This window comes from Polyodon spathula, chromosome 10 (assembly GCF_017654505.1).
Source record: "Polyodon spathula isolate WHYD16114869_AA chromosome 10, ASM1765450v1, whole genome shotgun sequence".
NCBI classification, from domain to species: Eukaryota; Metazoa; Chordata; class Actinopteri; order Acipenseriformes; family Polyodontidae; genus Polyodon; species Polyodon spathula.
Window position 1 is genome coordinate 419,611 of NC_054543.1, and position 18,764 is coordinate 438,374.

General features: G+C 40.6%; 1 protein-coding gene across 4 annotated transcripts; it reads right to left on the reverse strand.

Annotated features, from left to right (window-relative positions):
* Positions 1 to 2,230: 2,230 nt before the first annotated feature.
* On the reverse strand, positions 2,231 to 17,911 carry sufu (suppressor of fused homolog (Drosophila)). 4 transcript variants are annotated; one of them, XM_041260682.1, is made up of 13 exons: positions 17,562 to 17,911; positions 15,134 to 15,268; positions 12,000 to 12,136; positions 9,121 to 9,263; positions 8,763 to 8,848; positions 8,242 to 8,314; positions 7,332 to 7,485; positions 7,041 to 7,143; positions 5,861 to 5,899; positions 4,624 to 4,758; positions 4,231 to 4,369; positions 3,186 to 3,254; positions 2,231 to 2,989 (listed from the first exon to the last, which is right to left on the reverse strand). In XM_041260682.1, the coding sequence occupies exons 1-13, from the start codon at positions 17,708 to 17,710 to the stop codon at positions 2,900 to 2,902; spliced, it is 1,452 nt and encodes a 483-aa protein (XP_041116616.1). In that variant the 5' UTR covers positions 17,711 to 17,911; the 3' UTR covers positions 2,231 to 2,899. The 4 variants fall into 4 exon arrangements, with proteins under 4 accessions (XP_041116616.1, XP_041116615.1, XP_041116618.1 ...); XM_041260681.1 differs by having other exon boundaries at positions 7,332 to 7,488; XM_041260684.1 differs by lacking the exon at positions 5,861 to 5,899.
* Positions 17,912 to 18,764: the final 853 nt, after the last annotated feature.

Here is an 18,764-nt window from a genome sequence, read left to right on the forward strand (position 1 = left end):
ATTACCCTGAGCGTGTTTGCTGGCTCCTTGCACTCTCCAGCAGGCTGCTTCTCCTCAATAGGGTTTATGACACACCAACTCCTTCAAGTCACCCTCCCTCCTCCTCCAGAAGCGCTCAGGAATCTGGCTAGCCTGCATACAAACACATGCCTACTTGCTTTGTAACGATTGCCCAGTTTCTATGTTTCCAGCAGCTTCCATATATGAACGCTTTAATATACTGACTTAAGGATGACACACGCAATCCCTAAATTACTGGACTCTTGTGTCACGCATACTCATTTGAATGTCCTTTCATGTACGTGTCTCAACACTGTGTTTAACTTATGGTGTGTTACTGCAGGTAACTTTCTTTAACCCATTCAGTTCCAAACACATTTCTCAAAAAAAAAAAAAATTAAATTAAAAAAAAATTTAAAAAATCACAAAAGCCACGTTCATGTAATCTGATACATTTCATAGATTTAACATTTGCGCTTAACAAAATTACATACCAATGCTCTAAAAAATGAGCAAGTAGCCCGTCCTCAAATGAGGACAATGGTAATGGGTTATTTGATCTTCAGAACCCGTCCAATAGTCCTACAGAAAGCAGACCATGTCTCAGAACAGAAGCTAAGCAATGCTGGCTCAGTATTGGGAAGCAGGTCCTCCCAAGAATACGAGGTGCAGCAGGAAGGGTGTTGGCAGCACAGAGCAGGCTGCCCTCCCCGCTGCCGCATTACTGCTGCTTCAGGGACTTTGCTGTTAAATTCCCTCTGCTCTAGACAGCAGGCTGCAGCAATAGAATGCAATCTTGTATTTTTCAGCTTATGTAGTTTTTTAAAGCACCGTCCATCACATACAGTAAATGCATGCTGCCCTGTGGAGTTGGTTTTCCTGTGAGGGTGTGTCCGGCTGGGAAGCGAGATCAAAGACTAAAGAGGCACGACTGACCAAGCTTTATATACCCTGTGGCCATTCTGAAACCGGAAAGACTACTTTTCAGAAAAACCACTACACAGTTTAACTGATAACCCTTAAAATAATCTCACCGCCACATTACTTAACTTGGATAAAACAATAGAATTAAAATAAATCTTTTTGGGGTATGAAGTTGAAGAATACATTTCTGGGATGGGATGGGACGATGGGATCTTGAATCCCGATTCTGAGTGCAACTGTATTAACTGTTTAATTACGTGGAAATCAATAGAGAAATACAATATATAGCTTGTGTTAATTAATGCAGAGATCTCCAAACAACAGTTACAGACTCAGAAGAAAAAATAAAAATGTACAATATTGTATACATATTGACAATAAGAACACAAGGAAACAGACCTTTCTGTAAATAGTTTTAATGCACTTAGATTACAGATTAATGATTCACAAAAAGGATATTAAAAAGGGAATGTGCATGCCAAACCTGCACTAAAATATACTGTAACATTTATTTTACATTATAATCTACAATATAAAAAAATGTATTTGCTAATGAAGAACACCTTCTTGCACTGCTGATAAGTAAGCAGAAGTCATAGAACCAACGATTAACTTTGGTTGAAGTGTTTTTTTCAGTAGGCAGACACACAGTTTTAAGGGTGGCGTTCATTCACGTTGTAAAGTGTTTATACACTGACCAGTAGAAGTAACGCACTGTGTATCGGTTACAATGGGAAATGAACATTCTGTTTAATATCTTCATATTAAATATAGATTCCCTGGATTTCATGACTTGCTCTAAAAGGTCACACTAATCTGAATAAAGCACCAGTCAAGAACGCCAGAGAATTAAAAAATGCACATGCTGTACCAGCACCTCTCATGTTAGCTGGTTATTCATTGATCTTAACCTAGAGTCGACAGAATGGAGTTTCCACTTTCTGCCACTTCTTTAAAACTTCACTATGTTGCACCAGGATAATGGCATGTATTATTATGCTGCTGGGAAGCAAATAATTTAATTACAGAAGAGAGACACTAACAGTAGAGATACAGAGACCGTTACTGGTCAGCATGTATATTTATGCATGTGGTTACTCGTATTCTAATTGTATTTGATCATTTTGAAAATGATACAAAAAATTTAGCATCCTTGCAAAAAAAAAAAAAAAAAAAAAAGATAAATTCACATTCAAACTACAAAACACACAAAAGTCAGGTTTCAAACTGATTCCAATACAAAATAAGTTACCTGCCAATGGAATATATATCTTTGGCATGATCGTAATCTTCAATTTAAAAAAATAATTGAAAAAAAAAACGTACAAACAATGGAAACTGAGTACGCGGTCTGTACTTCAAATAGCTACAATACAAACAACAACAACAACAACAAAACACTGATTAATGTGCAACTTGTTTCTTTTGTAACTGTGTGACAGAAATCTGATCCAAGGATTTAGCAAGGGTCCTTTTGTTTTTCAATAGTTTGATCAACCCATACCTTGAAGTGATAAGCCACAGCTGGATTGGTCAAATACTCAAATATACTCCCACTGTGGCTGACCCTGGCAGGGTTTAGATTGATTAAACCTTCCTGGTCCCATCACAGGTGTGGACAGACACCAGCAGGGATAACTCCAGGATCAGGGAATTACTGTTAGGCTGTTCCTCAGTCTAGCTCCCCACAGACTCAACCGAGTCAAGCACAAAGCAATGTTTGAATAGTATAGGGAGGGCGGACGGACACACACACACACACACACACACACGCACAGTGGAATTGAGGCAGGACAGAGTGGAAGGGCACTTAGACAAACAGCACCTCACCCAGTATGGGCAGGTCAGTGTTTCCAGATGCAGGTCAGGGGTTGTTTCCATGTCTCTACTCTGTTTTTCATTTAGCTTCACTTCACTGCAGCAGTGGAGTCTGGGTGTACTCCTCTCTGGGACCCGTCATGTGACCTCTCCTGCGCTACTGCAGAGGACTGTCAAACACAGAGTCTGGCAAGATGGAGATCTTCAGCTTCTTCTCCGGCCAGCTATATTCCTTGGGTAGCTTAGGCTTTAGAAACAAATTAAATTAAGCAGCAGAACAGTTTAAAAGTTTTAAGCTTTTTGCATACAGGAATTCCTTCATTTTACTTGAAGTATGATTCATCTACTATTGTGTGACCATCCAGGATCACTGTAGAAACTAGCTAGCAAGCAATCTAACTGCTTCCACAATGATGATGATAATAATAATAATAATATCTTACTACTTCTCGTGCCGTTAGGTCCTCTAGATCTTCAAGCATTCTTTCTACAAACTCCTCGGTCAGCAGGATCTACAGGAGAAAACACAGTAAAAACTCAAGGAACCAGATTAAACCAAAAACGACCAGTGGATCCTGGTACTTCAAACAGAAGCAATACAAACACATAAAAAATATGGTAGGTAAGGTAGTTGCTATTTAAAACACAGCCGAGCAGTAACTGAATACACCCGCTAGTAAATTCTACAGGCTTCTTTACTGCCTTTTAGACAAACTGCTCAGGGCTGTGCAGAACTCAATTAAAATCCATAGTTAACAGAAGGACTTCACTGCAAGGTCTTACACTCGGAAGATACCGAAACGCATAAAATATTTTATTTAAAAATTTCATCTGCACATCATGTACTACTTAAAATTACCATAAAAAGTGCTTTTACAGCACAGTACTACCAGGGGTTACCAGAAGGCTTATTCCTATGTGGGACAAAAACAGAAATTCTGAAGGGGTTTTTCAGCAATTTTTTTGAAACAGACAACCCCCCCCTCCAAATCTATATATGGGTTCCACAGTGGAAAGGGAGGCATCTTGTATTTGGCATGTGTATTATTTTAACACACAAAGCGGAATGGTAGCTTTTACACAAAGACTTTATTACAAAGCGGTTGTTCCAGTGTAAAAACATTTGTTAAAGAGTTTGTTTTTTCTTGGCCCATGTTTCTTATGCAAGCCTGGCTTCTTGAATTAGCGGTACCCCGAGGTTGAGGCATGCTTCTTCAAGTGGGAGTTGTGTCTGCAGCACTGTGTGTGCTCTACCTCTCAGATCAGACAGGCACAAAGAAGACAGAAACAACTTCCACACAGTAGCAAATGAACAATTGGGTTTGGCTTTAACAAACCCACAAAGAAACTGCAGAACCCCCTTAAGAATCTTACTCTTACTCTTTTAAAAAGAAAAAGACAAGTTTCTTCTTTTCATTGTTCCCACAACCCAGACGTACTGTCAACCCCAATGCAAAGTGTTGGTTTGTGGAGAGCCAGCCTGCCCACCTGTAGCCACGGTCCGTGAGCAGCATATGGATGTTCCTCAGTGGCAAAGGCTCCTTCCACTCCTGTTGATACAAACGTGATGGCAGTGTCACCTGTAATACTTTTGTAAGTGAAGTGTCTTCCGTGGAGCAGCCGGCCCCTAAAATAACAAAGAGAAGGTTATCAAGAAGAACAGGACTGACAGCAGGTGTAGCCGGGATACAAGCTGTAGAAGCTACACTGTGAGCTACACACAATCTCATCCGTCTAACAGTCTCTTATTCTCAAAGTGATCTGCTCCAGGTGGAAGGTACATGTTTTAAAACACATATTGTGTTTTTTTTTTTTTTTTTTGTGTTGGTGCTCAACCACAAAAAGGTCCCTTGATCACACTGCCTTGCCCCACATTCTTACTTGAGGCACAGTGGAATAAGCGTCCCAGACTCCTGGTTGAACTGGAGGTGGACACTCTCCAGCTGTCTGGTGCGTACCAGCTCATGAGGGACAATGGCTGCAGAGCTTTCACTTTCCAGACTGTCCTTACGGCTCCTACATGCAGTGAAACAAAAAGCTGATTGCGAGAGGCAGAGAATACAACCCAGCGGGAAAAACTACTGTTAGAAACTACAGTAAAACGTCATAGCACAAAAAATATATACAAATTAACACATTCTCATGATTCAATAAAACATAGCATTGAATTCATAGTTCTATTTATGATTTCATAGGGGTATGTTTTCTCACTGTTATAGTAAATGCATTTAATTTGCATGTTCATATCCTGGCATTAAACTGTGTTGAGTTTATTTATGGCCAACTTTCCCCATTTTAGCACCTTCCATTACATTTTTAAAGCTCATTATCAAGCTTTCAAAATGCTTCCTCACTTAAAACATTTGACTGTGGACCATGCTAACCAACTATGCTAAAAAGATTTGGTCTGATGCAGAAGGTGGTCAGCTAGGTCTGTAGCTTTGCCGTTACAATGTCAGTGTCTTGTGTTGCTCTGTACTAACTAGTACTGCAAAGTGCAAACTGCTTCCTGAGCAGCGACTTCATCTGGGAAACAAAAGGGAAAACAAGCTGTGACAGAGCTGCTCGCATTCATTTTTCAGCCTGCTTCTCCCCAGTGAAGAGCCCTCAGGCCTCCCTGTTTCAATACTGACTCACTGAGCTGGCCTGATGAGACGATGGGGGTTTACACTGCCATTCCTCACGTGGGTGCCCACGAGTCCTCATGGAAATACATTTAAAAAACCAAACGACTATTAAAAGCATGAAATGCCGGCGAGCCTGACGGCTGTTTGTTTTTCAACTTTCTGAAACTCCTTCTCATTAGCCATTTCCTCCGCTTCAATTAGCCAATCCGCAATGCACAGGATTGTAATGTACTGATCTACATAGTTTGGCATGCAACGTCTTTCAGCTTTAGCGACAACTTTCAAAAAAGACAAACTGAGAACACAGCCTCCACAAATAGGACCCTAACCCACAGACCCCCAACCCTGTTCCTAATACTATACACACACTTAAATTAATTGTGTCTGTCCATGCACCAGGAAGGACACAATGTTCATTAAACATCCTAATTAAAGAATGCTTCCATTGTGTGTCTCGTTCCCACCCATCCCTTCCCATATCTTGCTCTTACCTTGAAGTCTGCTGGCTCTGCAAATGGCCCACTGATTGTCTATGGAGAAATTAGGGGGAAGATTTGTAGCACAGTAGTGAACACAGACAACAGAGTTAGCATAGTGCCTACATTGGTATTTGGGACAGCCCAGTAAAGATGCTGGGACTGTGCAGTTGGGAAAATCTGCCAAAATCTGCCAAAAAACCAAACAACAAACCACCACCTCAGACTTCTAACGTAGATGGGATAAAGAAAAGAAATGGACATTCTATGAATATCAATGCTATTTTGAATGAACTACATGTCATTCAATGTGTGAATAAAATAAATAAAAAACACAAGTTAAACCCACACTAAAGACAGGCTGTAGAACGATTACTCGTCTACAGCGACTGCTTTCAGAAGGGTTCCCTGAGGGGGCATTATAAGCCAGTTACACCTGAATGCTTGAATATAATAAATGACTTTGAAGACTCTTGTCTTGAATCTTGTTTGTGCAACTGTTTTCTGATCAGGGAACCAACCGGCTTCAGTTACAGGAGAAACAGAGAGAGGCTGAATCCCGTAACAGTTCAGGAGGGGTGCTGCTGAGCAACACACTGATGGGATGAGTGAGAAGGCAGGAACGTGCAGATTCAGCACTGCCTGTGCAGGAAAGGGCGGATAATGCTGATTATCTACTGTATTTAAATCAATTATGGGCAAGGCATGTGCATGGTTGTGCCCCTGCTTTCACAGCTGGCTCTGTAGGTCAAAGCATGCCTGAGCCGGGATTCAAACACTGGCTCCTAGAATAGAATTGTGACTAAGGCACAAGGGGACCGCACCCTCCTCTATAGCAACCACACAAATACAAGCCAGGAGAATTGAACAATGTAATTAATGCCCGTTCTAGGAAACAGTCAGTTCCCCCACAGGAGATCCATACAGTATACAACCTCTCCTTGTGCAACACTGTTCATTACAATAGATGCAACAATGTCCCTGGAATGGAGGGGCAAACACACTTACTTCCAGGAAATCGAGCAGCTGCTGCAGAAAGACAATTGGGTTTGAAGAGCCCCATGAAGGTGATACAAATAAAAAAAACAAAAATTAAAATGAGGGGAAAATTGGCCATAACTACTAAATTTAGTGAGCAGACAGAGAGAGAGCAAGAGAAGAGAGGCGAGAGACAGACAAACAGACACACACTTACTGGGGCCGGTCATGACTCTGTCTTTGTCCACTGATCGGTGGTAAAACTGGTTTGTTGTTAATTTCTAGTCCCCTCCGCAATGCCTCTCGGATCTGTTCCGTGTCTGAAAAAATTTGATTTGAGATCAATTCAGAACATCTCTAAATCATCCTAACATTTACAGTTTATTAAATAATGATTCAGAGTATATCTCTTCAATGCAACACATGTATGCATGTCAGTAATACACATTTCCCTTGCAGGCCTGTAAAACTCTCTTTCATGCTTTAGAAATCCAGCACCCTCCCTCACCTTTGTCAGACAGGCGGCGAGGCTGGGAGCCCACGCAGATACTCCTGCTGTCTTCCTCATCCTCTGGAGGCCTGCTCAGATCTTCCCAGGCACACTTTGCACTCACACCACTCAGGTTGGAGCCATCCGTCTCGATTCCTTTATCCACTCTTTCCTGCTAAAAACAAGAAGAGAACAACCCAGACATAGGAACCCAAACCAGCACAGGCTGCAGCAGACTGGATGTGGAGGGGGGTGGGGGGGGGTAGGTCAGCAGTTGGAGTGATAAGGTGCACTGCAGCTTCAACCTCCATAGACTGTGAATGTCTGAGTGCAGCCAGACAGGGTTCAGTGAAACCCTTCCTCTGCATGGCACTTGGAGCAGTCTCCTGCACTAGACACAAAGGCGCTGTAACTCCTGGAAAGGTCGCAAGACATTGAGCCACAGGTCTTCATTGAGCCACTGAGCAAAACAAAGTAGAAGGGCAAAACATATAGTTTGGCTCCTCTTTGCTCTACGGGTTGGGCACCTATGGTCTCAGTCAAAAAAAGCAACACTTGACAGTGTTCCACGATAAATATATATGCACAGTACACACTCACTATAACGCCCTACATTATAACAAACCTGGCCCCTGGACCCCAAATAAAAAAAAGATTTTTATTCACGATCTCATCTTATTAACTTAACCCAACAGTTTATCGTTCATTTTGATTGTCCTTTCGCTATAACGAAGCCCTGATATAACGAACAAAAGGCCTGGACCCCGACAGGTTCAATATAGTGAGGGTGTACTGTACCTGCATTGAGTAAAACAAACATCCCCAGTTAAATGTGCACCTTTAAGAAAGATGAAACTTTAATATCACTACCAGCAGGTGGCACTCCAGCCATTCTCTAACTATTTGCATTTAATATCCAAGGCCTTACTTGTAGGTGTGGATCAATTTCAAATATGGTCTCCCCCCTTCTCATGTCCGTGATTAACCAAGGGCCTCCAGCACTACATGTGAAAAACCAAAAGGAAGCTTTATTACTTTCTTCACATTCAATTCAGATGCTACTTTTCCTATCTGATGATACATTTCAATGTGTGAGGCTGACACCTTCAAACATCCAAGTTTAGTTCGGCATTTAGAAAATCCAGAATCTTAAAAACATTGAGCAGCTGACAACTCTGAATCATTCGTCTGTTTTTTTTTTTTTTTTTACTTCTAAACTGCAATAGTACTAATCAAATGCTGTTCGGACCTTTACATAGCAGCCCAGTCCTGTTTCACCTCCATTCACATATATTTAGACTATGAACTATAGCCTCAATGCACCAAATCCATCAGTTTCTGCAGCATGTCAATTTCTATCGCCATTGCTAATTTAAGTGCGGTGAAAAGCACACAAAGACAATATTACAGAGACTTCACAAGCTTGGACCCAGCCCTGGAGGTACTTACACATGGACAGTGCGTAATAAATCAAGGACTCCTTGGCCGTTCCATTGCTGGGCAGCCTGGAGCTCCTCTGTACAAACACCCACAATCTATAGGGGAGGAGAAGGGTTTTCTTTTAAAAAGGCACAAGTACGACATTGATGCAGTTTTGATAGGCAGAACAGGAGGATGGATATGAGATTCTGAAGGTCACAATGTAGGGTCTTAACATCACCATGTATTAAAGTAAAGAGTGAACAATGTGTAGCTATTAAATACTTCAGTATGATGCAAATAGCCTATACCCCCCCCCCCCCCCCCTTGGCTTGCTCAACAGTAAGAATGGTACACTGTACCACACAATGCCCTTGCTGAGGATTACCTGCAGGAATGTTAACAGTCCAAAGGGTGTTTGCACTGGCTGTAACTGAGGGTCCTCGGTTAGCAGCATGTGTTGGATGCGGGATTCACTGTTATCTAAAGGACTGTGCCACGAAACATGATCCCCGCTGCAGAACGTGTTTTCTGGGAAACAAAATAAAACAATTAAAATAAAACCTTTGCTTAGCTACTTCCTCTGAGGAGACGTGATCAGCAAGCAACGACTACAGCTCACTAAATCCACGTCCGATTTAAAACATGTATTTACATGGAGAGCATCCGCAGCCCATTTTGAAAGTTAAATCGTTACGCAAATAAATGTTCGTAAACCTCGACTCAAGTCATCATTTCCAAACCGCTTACAAAGAGGAAAAATCTTTGTGGATTTGTAAACCAAGTTTTAAGTAACGAATCAATAAAGCATAAATACAAAACATAAAAATAAAACATTTCAAAAGTAGTGCAACTGCATCTTTCGATTTTCTTTTTTTCCCCTTCTGGGAACCTCCGGCAGTATCTGTCCTGGAGCTTTCACATGTTAATCTCTCAGCAGGACACCCACCTGTCTGTGTCAGTCTTATCCAGCAAGCACAATGCCAGGCTAATCACACTGGCTGCTCAAGGAGAGCTCAGGATTAAATGTTTAGGATTGACACTTACGGTATTGTTAGAACTTATTTTGGAAAATCCCATGCCTGATGTTTCTAGGAAGGCACATTGCAGGTTTGTGAGTTTGTTTGTCCATGTGGGAGGAGCAAGGCACAATCAGTTGTGGATACTGGTATTTTAAAAATACCCCAGAGGGGGCTCCCTATCTGCTGCCTGCTCTAGATTACATTGTATCAAAAACGGTTCAGATTACCAACAATGAACCTGTTTCCAAGAAGAGTGGAGTCATACTTCAATGGAAACACTCCCAACACTGAAAAACAGATTTTTTGGTGTCAAATATAAATGATCTCCAGGATACCAACAGCATTCTTTGAAAACGGGCCGCTTCCTGCCCACTCAAGATTTACTGTCTCCCTGCAAGGCTCAAAGATTCACCAAATCAATGAAGTGTAACTGGTAAAACAGAGCCACCTCAAACCAGTCTAAAAAAAACACAAAAGATATTTAACTACCCAGTCAATGATTTCTTTCAGCAGAACAGAGGGCTGGATAATCTTTCCACTCACAAGGCACACCAACTAGAAACCTAAATTATACTAGGATGTTTTTTTCTGCTTGTATGCACTTATGTTGTCCCTATTGGTGCTCACTAAGGAATAAAAATAAACCCAGGACAAAAAAATAGGCAGCAGTTCCAATACCGCCTTAACCCAACGCACTTCAGCAGTGCACCAGCTGTAACACCGTGTAGAAACAAGACAGTCAGTGGAAAAACAGCTGGGGCACAGACACCAGAACCTCTGCGAAACACCAGAACACACCACTGACTAATACTCCAGATTAGGAGGAGACTGAAAAGTGGAACAGCCAAAGAACACAGAATGCACAGGCACTGGTGCGATGGGCCTGCGTTTGCTGGAATGTTTGACTTGTTCAGAGAGCACACACTAACTACTGCATTATCAGTGAAGACGACTGAAGGCCACCCAGGTGCAAATTAACTCCAGATGGTAGGAAAGGGAACAGGATAACAGCCTGAAGTCTCTCTGTGCCATGTATACACAACACACAAACTCATGGATTAAATATTAGTATGGAAGTGGTACATAAGGAACAAAAAACTAAGAAATAGTCAAAATGCAACAATATAACGGCCCTTTCAAATACAATCACCAGTAAGATGGGACGATTATACACACATCATTCTAGAATTAGAATAATCATTTTTGCCTGCAATTGTTAACCTGCCATTTTCTTACAGACCCTAAAGCAACAGCTGCAAGCACGCTCTGAATTTGGGAGCAGAGTGCATTAATATCCCGCGCTCTGCTTACAAGCGCCCTATTGAAGTCACTGTGGTATTAGTCACATCCTCCCAGCTGTTATTGGATTACTGGTTAGAAAGGTCTTGGGAACGCTGCACAAAAATGATTTTGTAAACAGGAAACAGAACAAAACATTTTTCTGCTTGTTAAAGAAAAGGTATTTGTATCTCAACACAGCTGTGACCAGGGATTGCCAGTCCTTATTGTTGAATTAGATACCCTTTTATATGACTATATTACTTGATTGAAGATCCCTTAAGTTCACACTGAAGGTGCTAATCTAAATAGTACAGACTTGCTACATTTGCTTTCTACAAATTTTTAAAAACATTTTAACACAAACATTTTAAACTCTGTCTATAAAACTAAAACTCTTAGGGCTGTTTCAAAAAACTGCAGTGAAATGGTATTCTGAAGACATGCCTTGCCCTGTTAGAGCACTTGCCTCACCATTAATATATTCGCCGAAGCGATTCTGATGGCATTGCAATGGGGTCCCTGATAGACGACTGAGCTCTGTATTAGACCCGCTGAAACCAGGTTTATTTAGTGGTGCAATCAGGAACTTTAACAATTCAACACATTATAAAAAGCAAAGCAGTCCTAAGTAACAACTGCGTGTGTTTGGACTGACACAAAGAAAAGTAAAAGAAAAGAATGACTGGGAAGAGTGAGGGGATTTTTCTCTGGCGTACTCCATCGCTAAATTCTTGTAGTTCACATATTTTGGTTCACATTCAGAGGATGCTACAATGACAATTTGCTTTATTTATGTATTTATTAGTAATTTAGTTTGGTATGTAACTGTTCACAAACCACCATTTCTAACATCCTTAAATTTACAGTTTGGAGGTACTGAAGAACTGGCAGGATTGCTGTACCTGACTGGAACACATATCTAGCGAGCCCTGTAAACTAGACTAAGTGTGCAGGATTGCTGTACCTGACTGGAACACATATCTAGCCAGCCCCTGCATGAGCTCCGCTGGCCACGTCGGGGGGGCTGTCTCTCCCGCTTCTCGCTTTAGCCTAAATGTCAGCTCGAACCCAAATCCACTCGGTCCATCTTGTCCAGTAAATCTGTCAAGAAAACAAACCAGTTATTAAAGCATCTCCACCCAGCTGACACCATTTCAATTCCTGTAAAAACCAAACGCAAACTGTGCTCAGCATGAGGAAACACGAAGACTTGGAAATGCACTAAATATACTGTAGAGATTTCTAAAAGGGTAATCCATCCACCAGTTTCTCTAAATGGAAAACTTCAGTTTACTTTTAGTAGTATAATAAAAGAAAACATTTGCATAACCAATTATTTAGCCTGTAAAGTGAATGTGTTTGTTCTGAGACAAGCTCAGGTTCTTCAGGGTGTTTTTCAAAAGGACACTTTCAGTGCCATGTTGATTTTGGAACAGCTGCATTAAACGCTGCTTGGCCAAGTGCACTCGGACAGGATGTCACTCTACTGTGTGCTACGCTTCAACTTCTTGGCATGATTCTCCCATAAAGTATGGCTACCGATTTTCCTGAATTGCGGAATTAGGCACTGGGAACAGAATTAGATATTTTGCAGTGTTGTCTTTTTCTCCTCGTAACTCCAGTTTTGTGCAGGTTTTTAGGTTTTTTTTTGCACTACACCCAGCCAAGTTGAGTTCATTCATCATGTGACTTCACTCAGTTTTGCTGTCATTCGATTGATCATGTACCAGTCAGTACCATGAAAGAGCACACTGCCAGTCGTAAACATGTAGAGAACAAGAAAGCAAAAAAAGACAGCAACAAAAACTGGCACAGCACTGCAATCTTCTACTCTGAGAAACAGACCTAAGGAGCTGCACTCAAAGCAGGGCTAAATTAATTGCGTATTTAATTATTATTTAGTTTACTGCTTTCCATTCTAAAGACATAATTAGCAATGTTAAACCATGGTCTTTTCTAAATTCAATTATATTACCTGACGAGGAAGACACAAGCTCAAAGCTATTCTTCTCGCTATGCACTCTTTAAAGAAAATCGATCGCTTTAATGTGTAAGGGATGTAGTCACTGCACTACACACCGTTTGTTTCATAAAGACATTCTGGCTGGATTGAATTAGCAAAAAAACAATAGGGAGGATTAATGATCGCTTACATTGAAAGGGGCTCTATTTAAATTAGAATGGGGTGGTACACAGCAGTCAGTCAGCATGCCTTTATCAAAGTGTTTCATATTTTATCATTGTAATGCCAGTAAAACGCTAAACTTCATTTGTGGAGTACTGTAAATAAGATTACTCTCACATGACACTGCTGGACTGGTACTAAACTGTTTCATATTTTTTTTATTGTTATTGTAAGGCCAGCAATAAGTTAAACAGGTCTTTTCAAAACACCTTCATCTGTCAACTAACTACAGTGTCCAGCACTAAATCTGATTATCAACAGTGCTGGACTTTTGTTTTCTGAACTGTTGTAAGGCAATTAAGTTCTCCTGCTGATTTTAATGCCAGCAATGTTTATAAACATTATGACATGCAAGTGTCTTCATGTGCTTTACAGCAACAAGTGATTGAAAATCTTGGCTTTAATAAAAAATAAAAGAATTGTGGCAATATTTCCCTACATAAGGAGCAAGACTTGAGAGCTGTTTACATTCCAGTGAACCAGAGATCTGATCTGACCAACAGAAACGAGGTCTATTTAAAAAGAACAGTCACAGACGATACGAGGAGCATCTTGCTGAGTATATGAGATGGAAGGGAAGACTGGCATTCAAGACTGAAGCCCACGCACTGCATATTTCTTGGAAAGGAGGCATGGGCGTAGAAAATAAAACTGCAGACATAGCAACAAAAGGCCAGTAGAGTGGTTTTCTGCAGAATCCAGCATCATTAACATCAAACTGCATACAATTCACTCAAATTACAATTTAAATGGAGGATTACCTCCTCTAAGACTTAACACCAAGAAAAAAAAAAATTCCACACAGCAAATGATATGTTTCCATGTATTATTATTATTATATATTTTTAAATTAATCTAAATATTTCTGACCTCCTACAGTTCACATCTTTTCCTAACAAATGCACAAAGGCTGTGAAGCTTCCCTTTCTGAGATCTGGATACAAAACCCACACAGGAAGCAGCAACCTCCACCCCCAACTCCCTCTCCAATGCCAAAGCACAAAGGAGCCCTGGTGAACACTCCTGCAGTTTGAGACTGAGGAAACACCAGCCAGGATACACACAAGCTGATTAAAGCACCAATCTGCTTGGTTCCTCCAAAGACACCAAGAAAATCTAGTGAATAATTTCATGTAACGAACATCCTACAAATCCTCTATCTGTCAACAACATAACCCTAGACTTCACTCCAGACATGAGATTTGCCTTGGACAGTCATTAAGAATAAGTTAGAATATGATGAGAGGACACAACAGGATATGATAACTGTTATGTAATTTATCTGCATTCAACATACAGAACAGACTTTTGACGTTACAACAGTAGATGCATGTGGTGCTCGAAATCAGGACTTGAATCTGAAAAAATATTACAGTTGACTGGGTTGCCAACGCTGGCATAAACACATCAACAAAGGAGATATGGACGTGAAGGGTGGTCTTCAACTGTGTGCACACTGGATGTAATGTATAACCAATAATAACAATAATAATAATCTTTATTTTTATATAGCACCTTTCATAGTGGACCACCATCACAAAGCGCTTTACAATATACAAGACTAGTACAGTATAAGGACCATGAGCCTTCAACCTCTGCACTGTAGGTAGCCTACTAGCCAGCAACAACTACACTATAAACCACCTGGAAACACACAGTGCTCCAAGGCTTAATACGTGAAGGTTCAATATCAAGAAGCTGCTACAGGGGAGGACTTTACCAAACGACAATCCAGGATGCTTTGCTGTATTAAGCAGCCACCCTGCCCTTTTCCAAACTCACACACCAAAAACATGTTTATAAATAAATAGCAAAAAAAAAATAACGTGGCACAGATATACCTGGTGTGTTATTAACTCAGCTTGCGTCCTTTAATAATAATAATAAGGGGGACAAAAACACCACACACTTACTCGTGCACTCTGTTGTCTCCATAGAGATCACTCAGCCCAAAGCTAATGTAGTGCCAGTGTTCTTGAATATTCTGTGCTGGGCTCCCCACACTCCTGTACATACTAATATAGTCTAAGGGATCTGGCCCGCCCAACCTGCAATATAGAAGAAACACACAAATGCGTTAGGAAACACAGACGCCTATTCACAACCCCTTTAACATGTTTCATCACAATCGGCTCTATGTAAAAATAAGAAACACAATGCCATGCATGCCCTAGCCTGCAAGGTATTAGTTATAGTATTGCGCCCTGTGGACCTCGAATGGTACTGTACAGAAGACGATGCTCGTCACAAGTAAACAGTTGCATCTTACTGATGATAAAAACAAGACAAACATCTTCGTCTACTACTGGCAAACTTAGCCTGCATTAAACTGAATTTAAACTTGTAATCTGCAGTACAAATGAACCCTAGCTACAGTAGAGTAACACAGCGCATTACTCACCTGCACCGTTATAAGAACATCAGAAAGTTTACAAACGAGAGGAGGCCATTCAGCCCATCTTGCTCGTTTGGTTGTTAGTAGCTTATTGTTCCCAGAATCTCATCAAGCAGCTTCTTGAAGGATCCCAGGGTGTCAGCTTCAACAACATTACTGGGGAGTTGTTTCCTGACCCTCATGATTCTCCGTGTAAAAAAAGTGCTATTTTCTGTTCTGAATGCTCCTTTATCTAATCTCCATTTGTGACCCCTGGTCCTTGTTTCTTTTTTTAGGTCGAAAAAGTCCCTTGGGTCGACATTGTCAATACCGTTTAGAATTTTGAATGCTTGAATTAGGTAGTCGCGTAGTCTTCTTTGTTCAAGATTGAACAGATTCAATTCTTTTAGCCTGTCTGCACGACATGCCTTTTAAACCCGGAATAATTCTGGTCGCTCTTCTTTGCACTTTCTAGAGCAGCAATATCCTTTTTGTAGCGAGGTGACCAAAACTGAAAACAATATTCTAGATGAGGTCTTACTAATGCATTGAGGTTTATTAAAATTAAAGTTTTAACATTACTTCCCTTGAATTAAATTCAACACTTTTTAATATATATATATATATATATATATATATATATATATATATATATATATATATATATATATATATAATATATATCATCTTGTTGGCCTTTTTTATAACTTCCCCACATTGTCTAGATGAAGACATTTCTGAGTCAACATAAACTCCTAGGTCTTTTTCACAGATTGCTTCTTCAATTTCAGTATCTCCCCAATGATATTTTTAATGCACATTTTTATTGCCTGCATGCAGTACCTTACATGTTTCTCTATTAAATGTCATTTGCCATGTGTCTGCCCAGTTCTGAATCTTGTCTAGATCATTTTGAATGACCTTTGCTGCTGCAACAGTGTTTGCCACTCCTCCTATTTTTGTGTCGTCTGCAAATTTAACAGGTTTGCTTACTATACCAGAATCTAAATCATTAATGTAGATTAGGAATAGCAGAGGACCTAATACTGATCCCTGTGGTACTCCACTGGTTACCACACTCCATTCTGAGGTTTCTCCTCTAATCAGTACTTTCTGTTTTCTACATGTTAACCACTCCCTAATCCATGTACATGTGTTTCCTTTAATCCCAACTGCGTTCAGTTTGAGAATTAATCTTTTGTGCGGGACTTTGTCAAAAGCTTTCTGGAGAAACCATGTCATACACTTTACAATTATCCACTGTCGAGGTTGCATCTTCATAAAGAAAAATAAAAAAATCAAGCAGGTTAGTTAGACAATCTCCCTCTCCTACAACCATGCTGACTGTCTTACCATACAGGTCATTTTCCATTTTGATTCTTATAGTTTCCATATAGTAGAAGTCAAACTTATTGCTCTGTAGTTACCTGCTTCGGTTTTGTCTCCCTTTTTGTGGATCGGTATTATGTTTGCAATTCTCCAGCCTGTCGGTAACACCCCTTTCTCAAGAGACTGTTGCATTACCTTAATTAGCGGTTTGTAAACAACTTCTTTCACTTCTTTGAGTACTATTGGGAGAATCTCATCCGGCCCAGGGGATTTGTTTATTTTAAGAGCTCCTAGTCCCTTTAACACTTCTGCCTCGGTTATGCTAAAGTTATTTAAAACTTGATAGGAACTGGATGACATTTGGGGCATGTTGTCCGTATCCTCCTTTGTAAAAACTTGTGAAAAATTTAATATATTGCTATTTTGTGCTCTTCATCTATAGTTATTACCGTCACAATGGAGACTTCATGTTTTGTCTTCCGAAATTAAAATACAGATTTCTTCCAGTAAATTGGTCCATTGATACAAACATTAATACTAATACTAATAATAACAATTATGATTATTATTTAAGCTGCAGCATTGTATCAATTATTCTGTTTAAATTTAACCAACCGCCTCCTCCCGACGATACTCACCAGTATTTCACGATGGCTGTGACCTGCAGCGGGTTCGGCTGCTCGGGGTACAGCCGCCTGCATTCCCCGTAAATAGCTTGCAGACCCGGGGGGAATAGCGACGCCAGACCCAGGGCTCCGGCGCCGCCGCTAGGCCGCACGTCATCCATCACTCACACCCGGGACCGATATGTATGAATGATGATAAACCTCGAGAATAAATCTTTATCTCAGTGATAAGAATAACTGCGTTATCGTCTGGCTTGCCAAAGCCGGGCTATATACCTGTTTTAATGACCCGTGTTCACTAACGGGTCCAGCAAACCTGCCTCAATCACTCTGAAGAGAAGCTTGTTGCTTCTTGAGCAACGTCAAAGACAATTTAGACTGATGTCCCCAGTAGCCTATCAGTAAAAGAAATAGGCGGGGCGTAAGAGACATTTCAAAACGTGGTTGGTTACTGTGAGAGCTCCTCGAAGTGTAGGCGGGGTTTGCGAACGGGTTTTGAAGTTTGGGGAGAAAATGAATTTGGGAAGATCTCTTTTTTTAAAAGGGGAATTTGGCGCCTCACAGTGTTCACGAGAAACATCTCTTTTTTTCATGTTTCAAAAAACAATATAGAACGGTAAAGCCTGTACGACTAAGGATAAACGTGCTAATTTTCTTTTCTTTCATCATGTAAGTGAATTGAATTTAACAAACCGCTACCTGGAAGAGCTTTGTGAAGCGAGTCTCAGGTCAGCGTTTCCAGAACAAACTTGCATCGCCCAAGAAGTGCGTGCTAATACAATAATTAATTATACAAATAATATTTAAACAGTGCCAATACGAACAGGTTACATTGCAGCAAAACAAAGCAGGTGCTGCAGATAACGCTGTGTACGTCAAAGAAATAACAAACATTGGAATAACGCTTGAGAGAAGAGCACGGGTTTGTATGTGAACCCCAGATAATGAATAGTACTGTGAACCCCAGATAATGAATAGCATTGTGAACCCCAGATAATGAATAGCACTGTGAACCCCAGATAATGAATAGCATTGTGAACCCCAGATAATGAATAGCATTGTGAACCCCAGATAATGAATAGAACCCCAGATAATGAATACTGTGAACCCCAGATAATGAATAGCATTGTGAACCCCAGATAATGAATAGCACTGTGAACCCCAGATAATGAATAGCATTGTGAACCCCAGATAATGAATAGCATTGTGAACCCC

Bases quoted from the DNA above. Each gene is read 5' to 3' on its own strand.
- sufu (XM_041260681.1), bottom strand. From the start codon at position 17,710: ATGGATGACGTGCGGCCTAGCGGCGGCGCCGGAGCCCTGGGTCTGGCG. The intron at 15,269-17,561 runs GTGAGTATCGTC...TCTATATTGCAG, and splicing joins ACAGCCATCGTGAAATACTG to GTTGGGCGGGCCAGATCCCT. The intron at 8,849-9,120 runs GTAATCCTCAGC...CCTCCCCTATAG, and splicing joins GACTGTTAACATTCCTGCAG to ATTGTGGGTGTTTGTACAGA.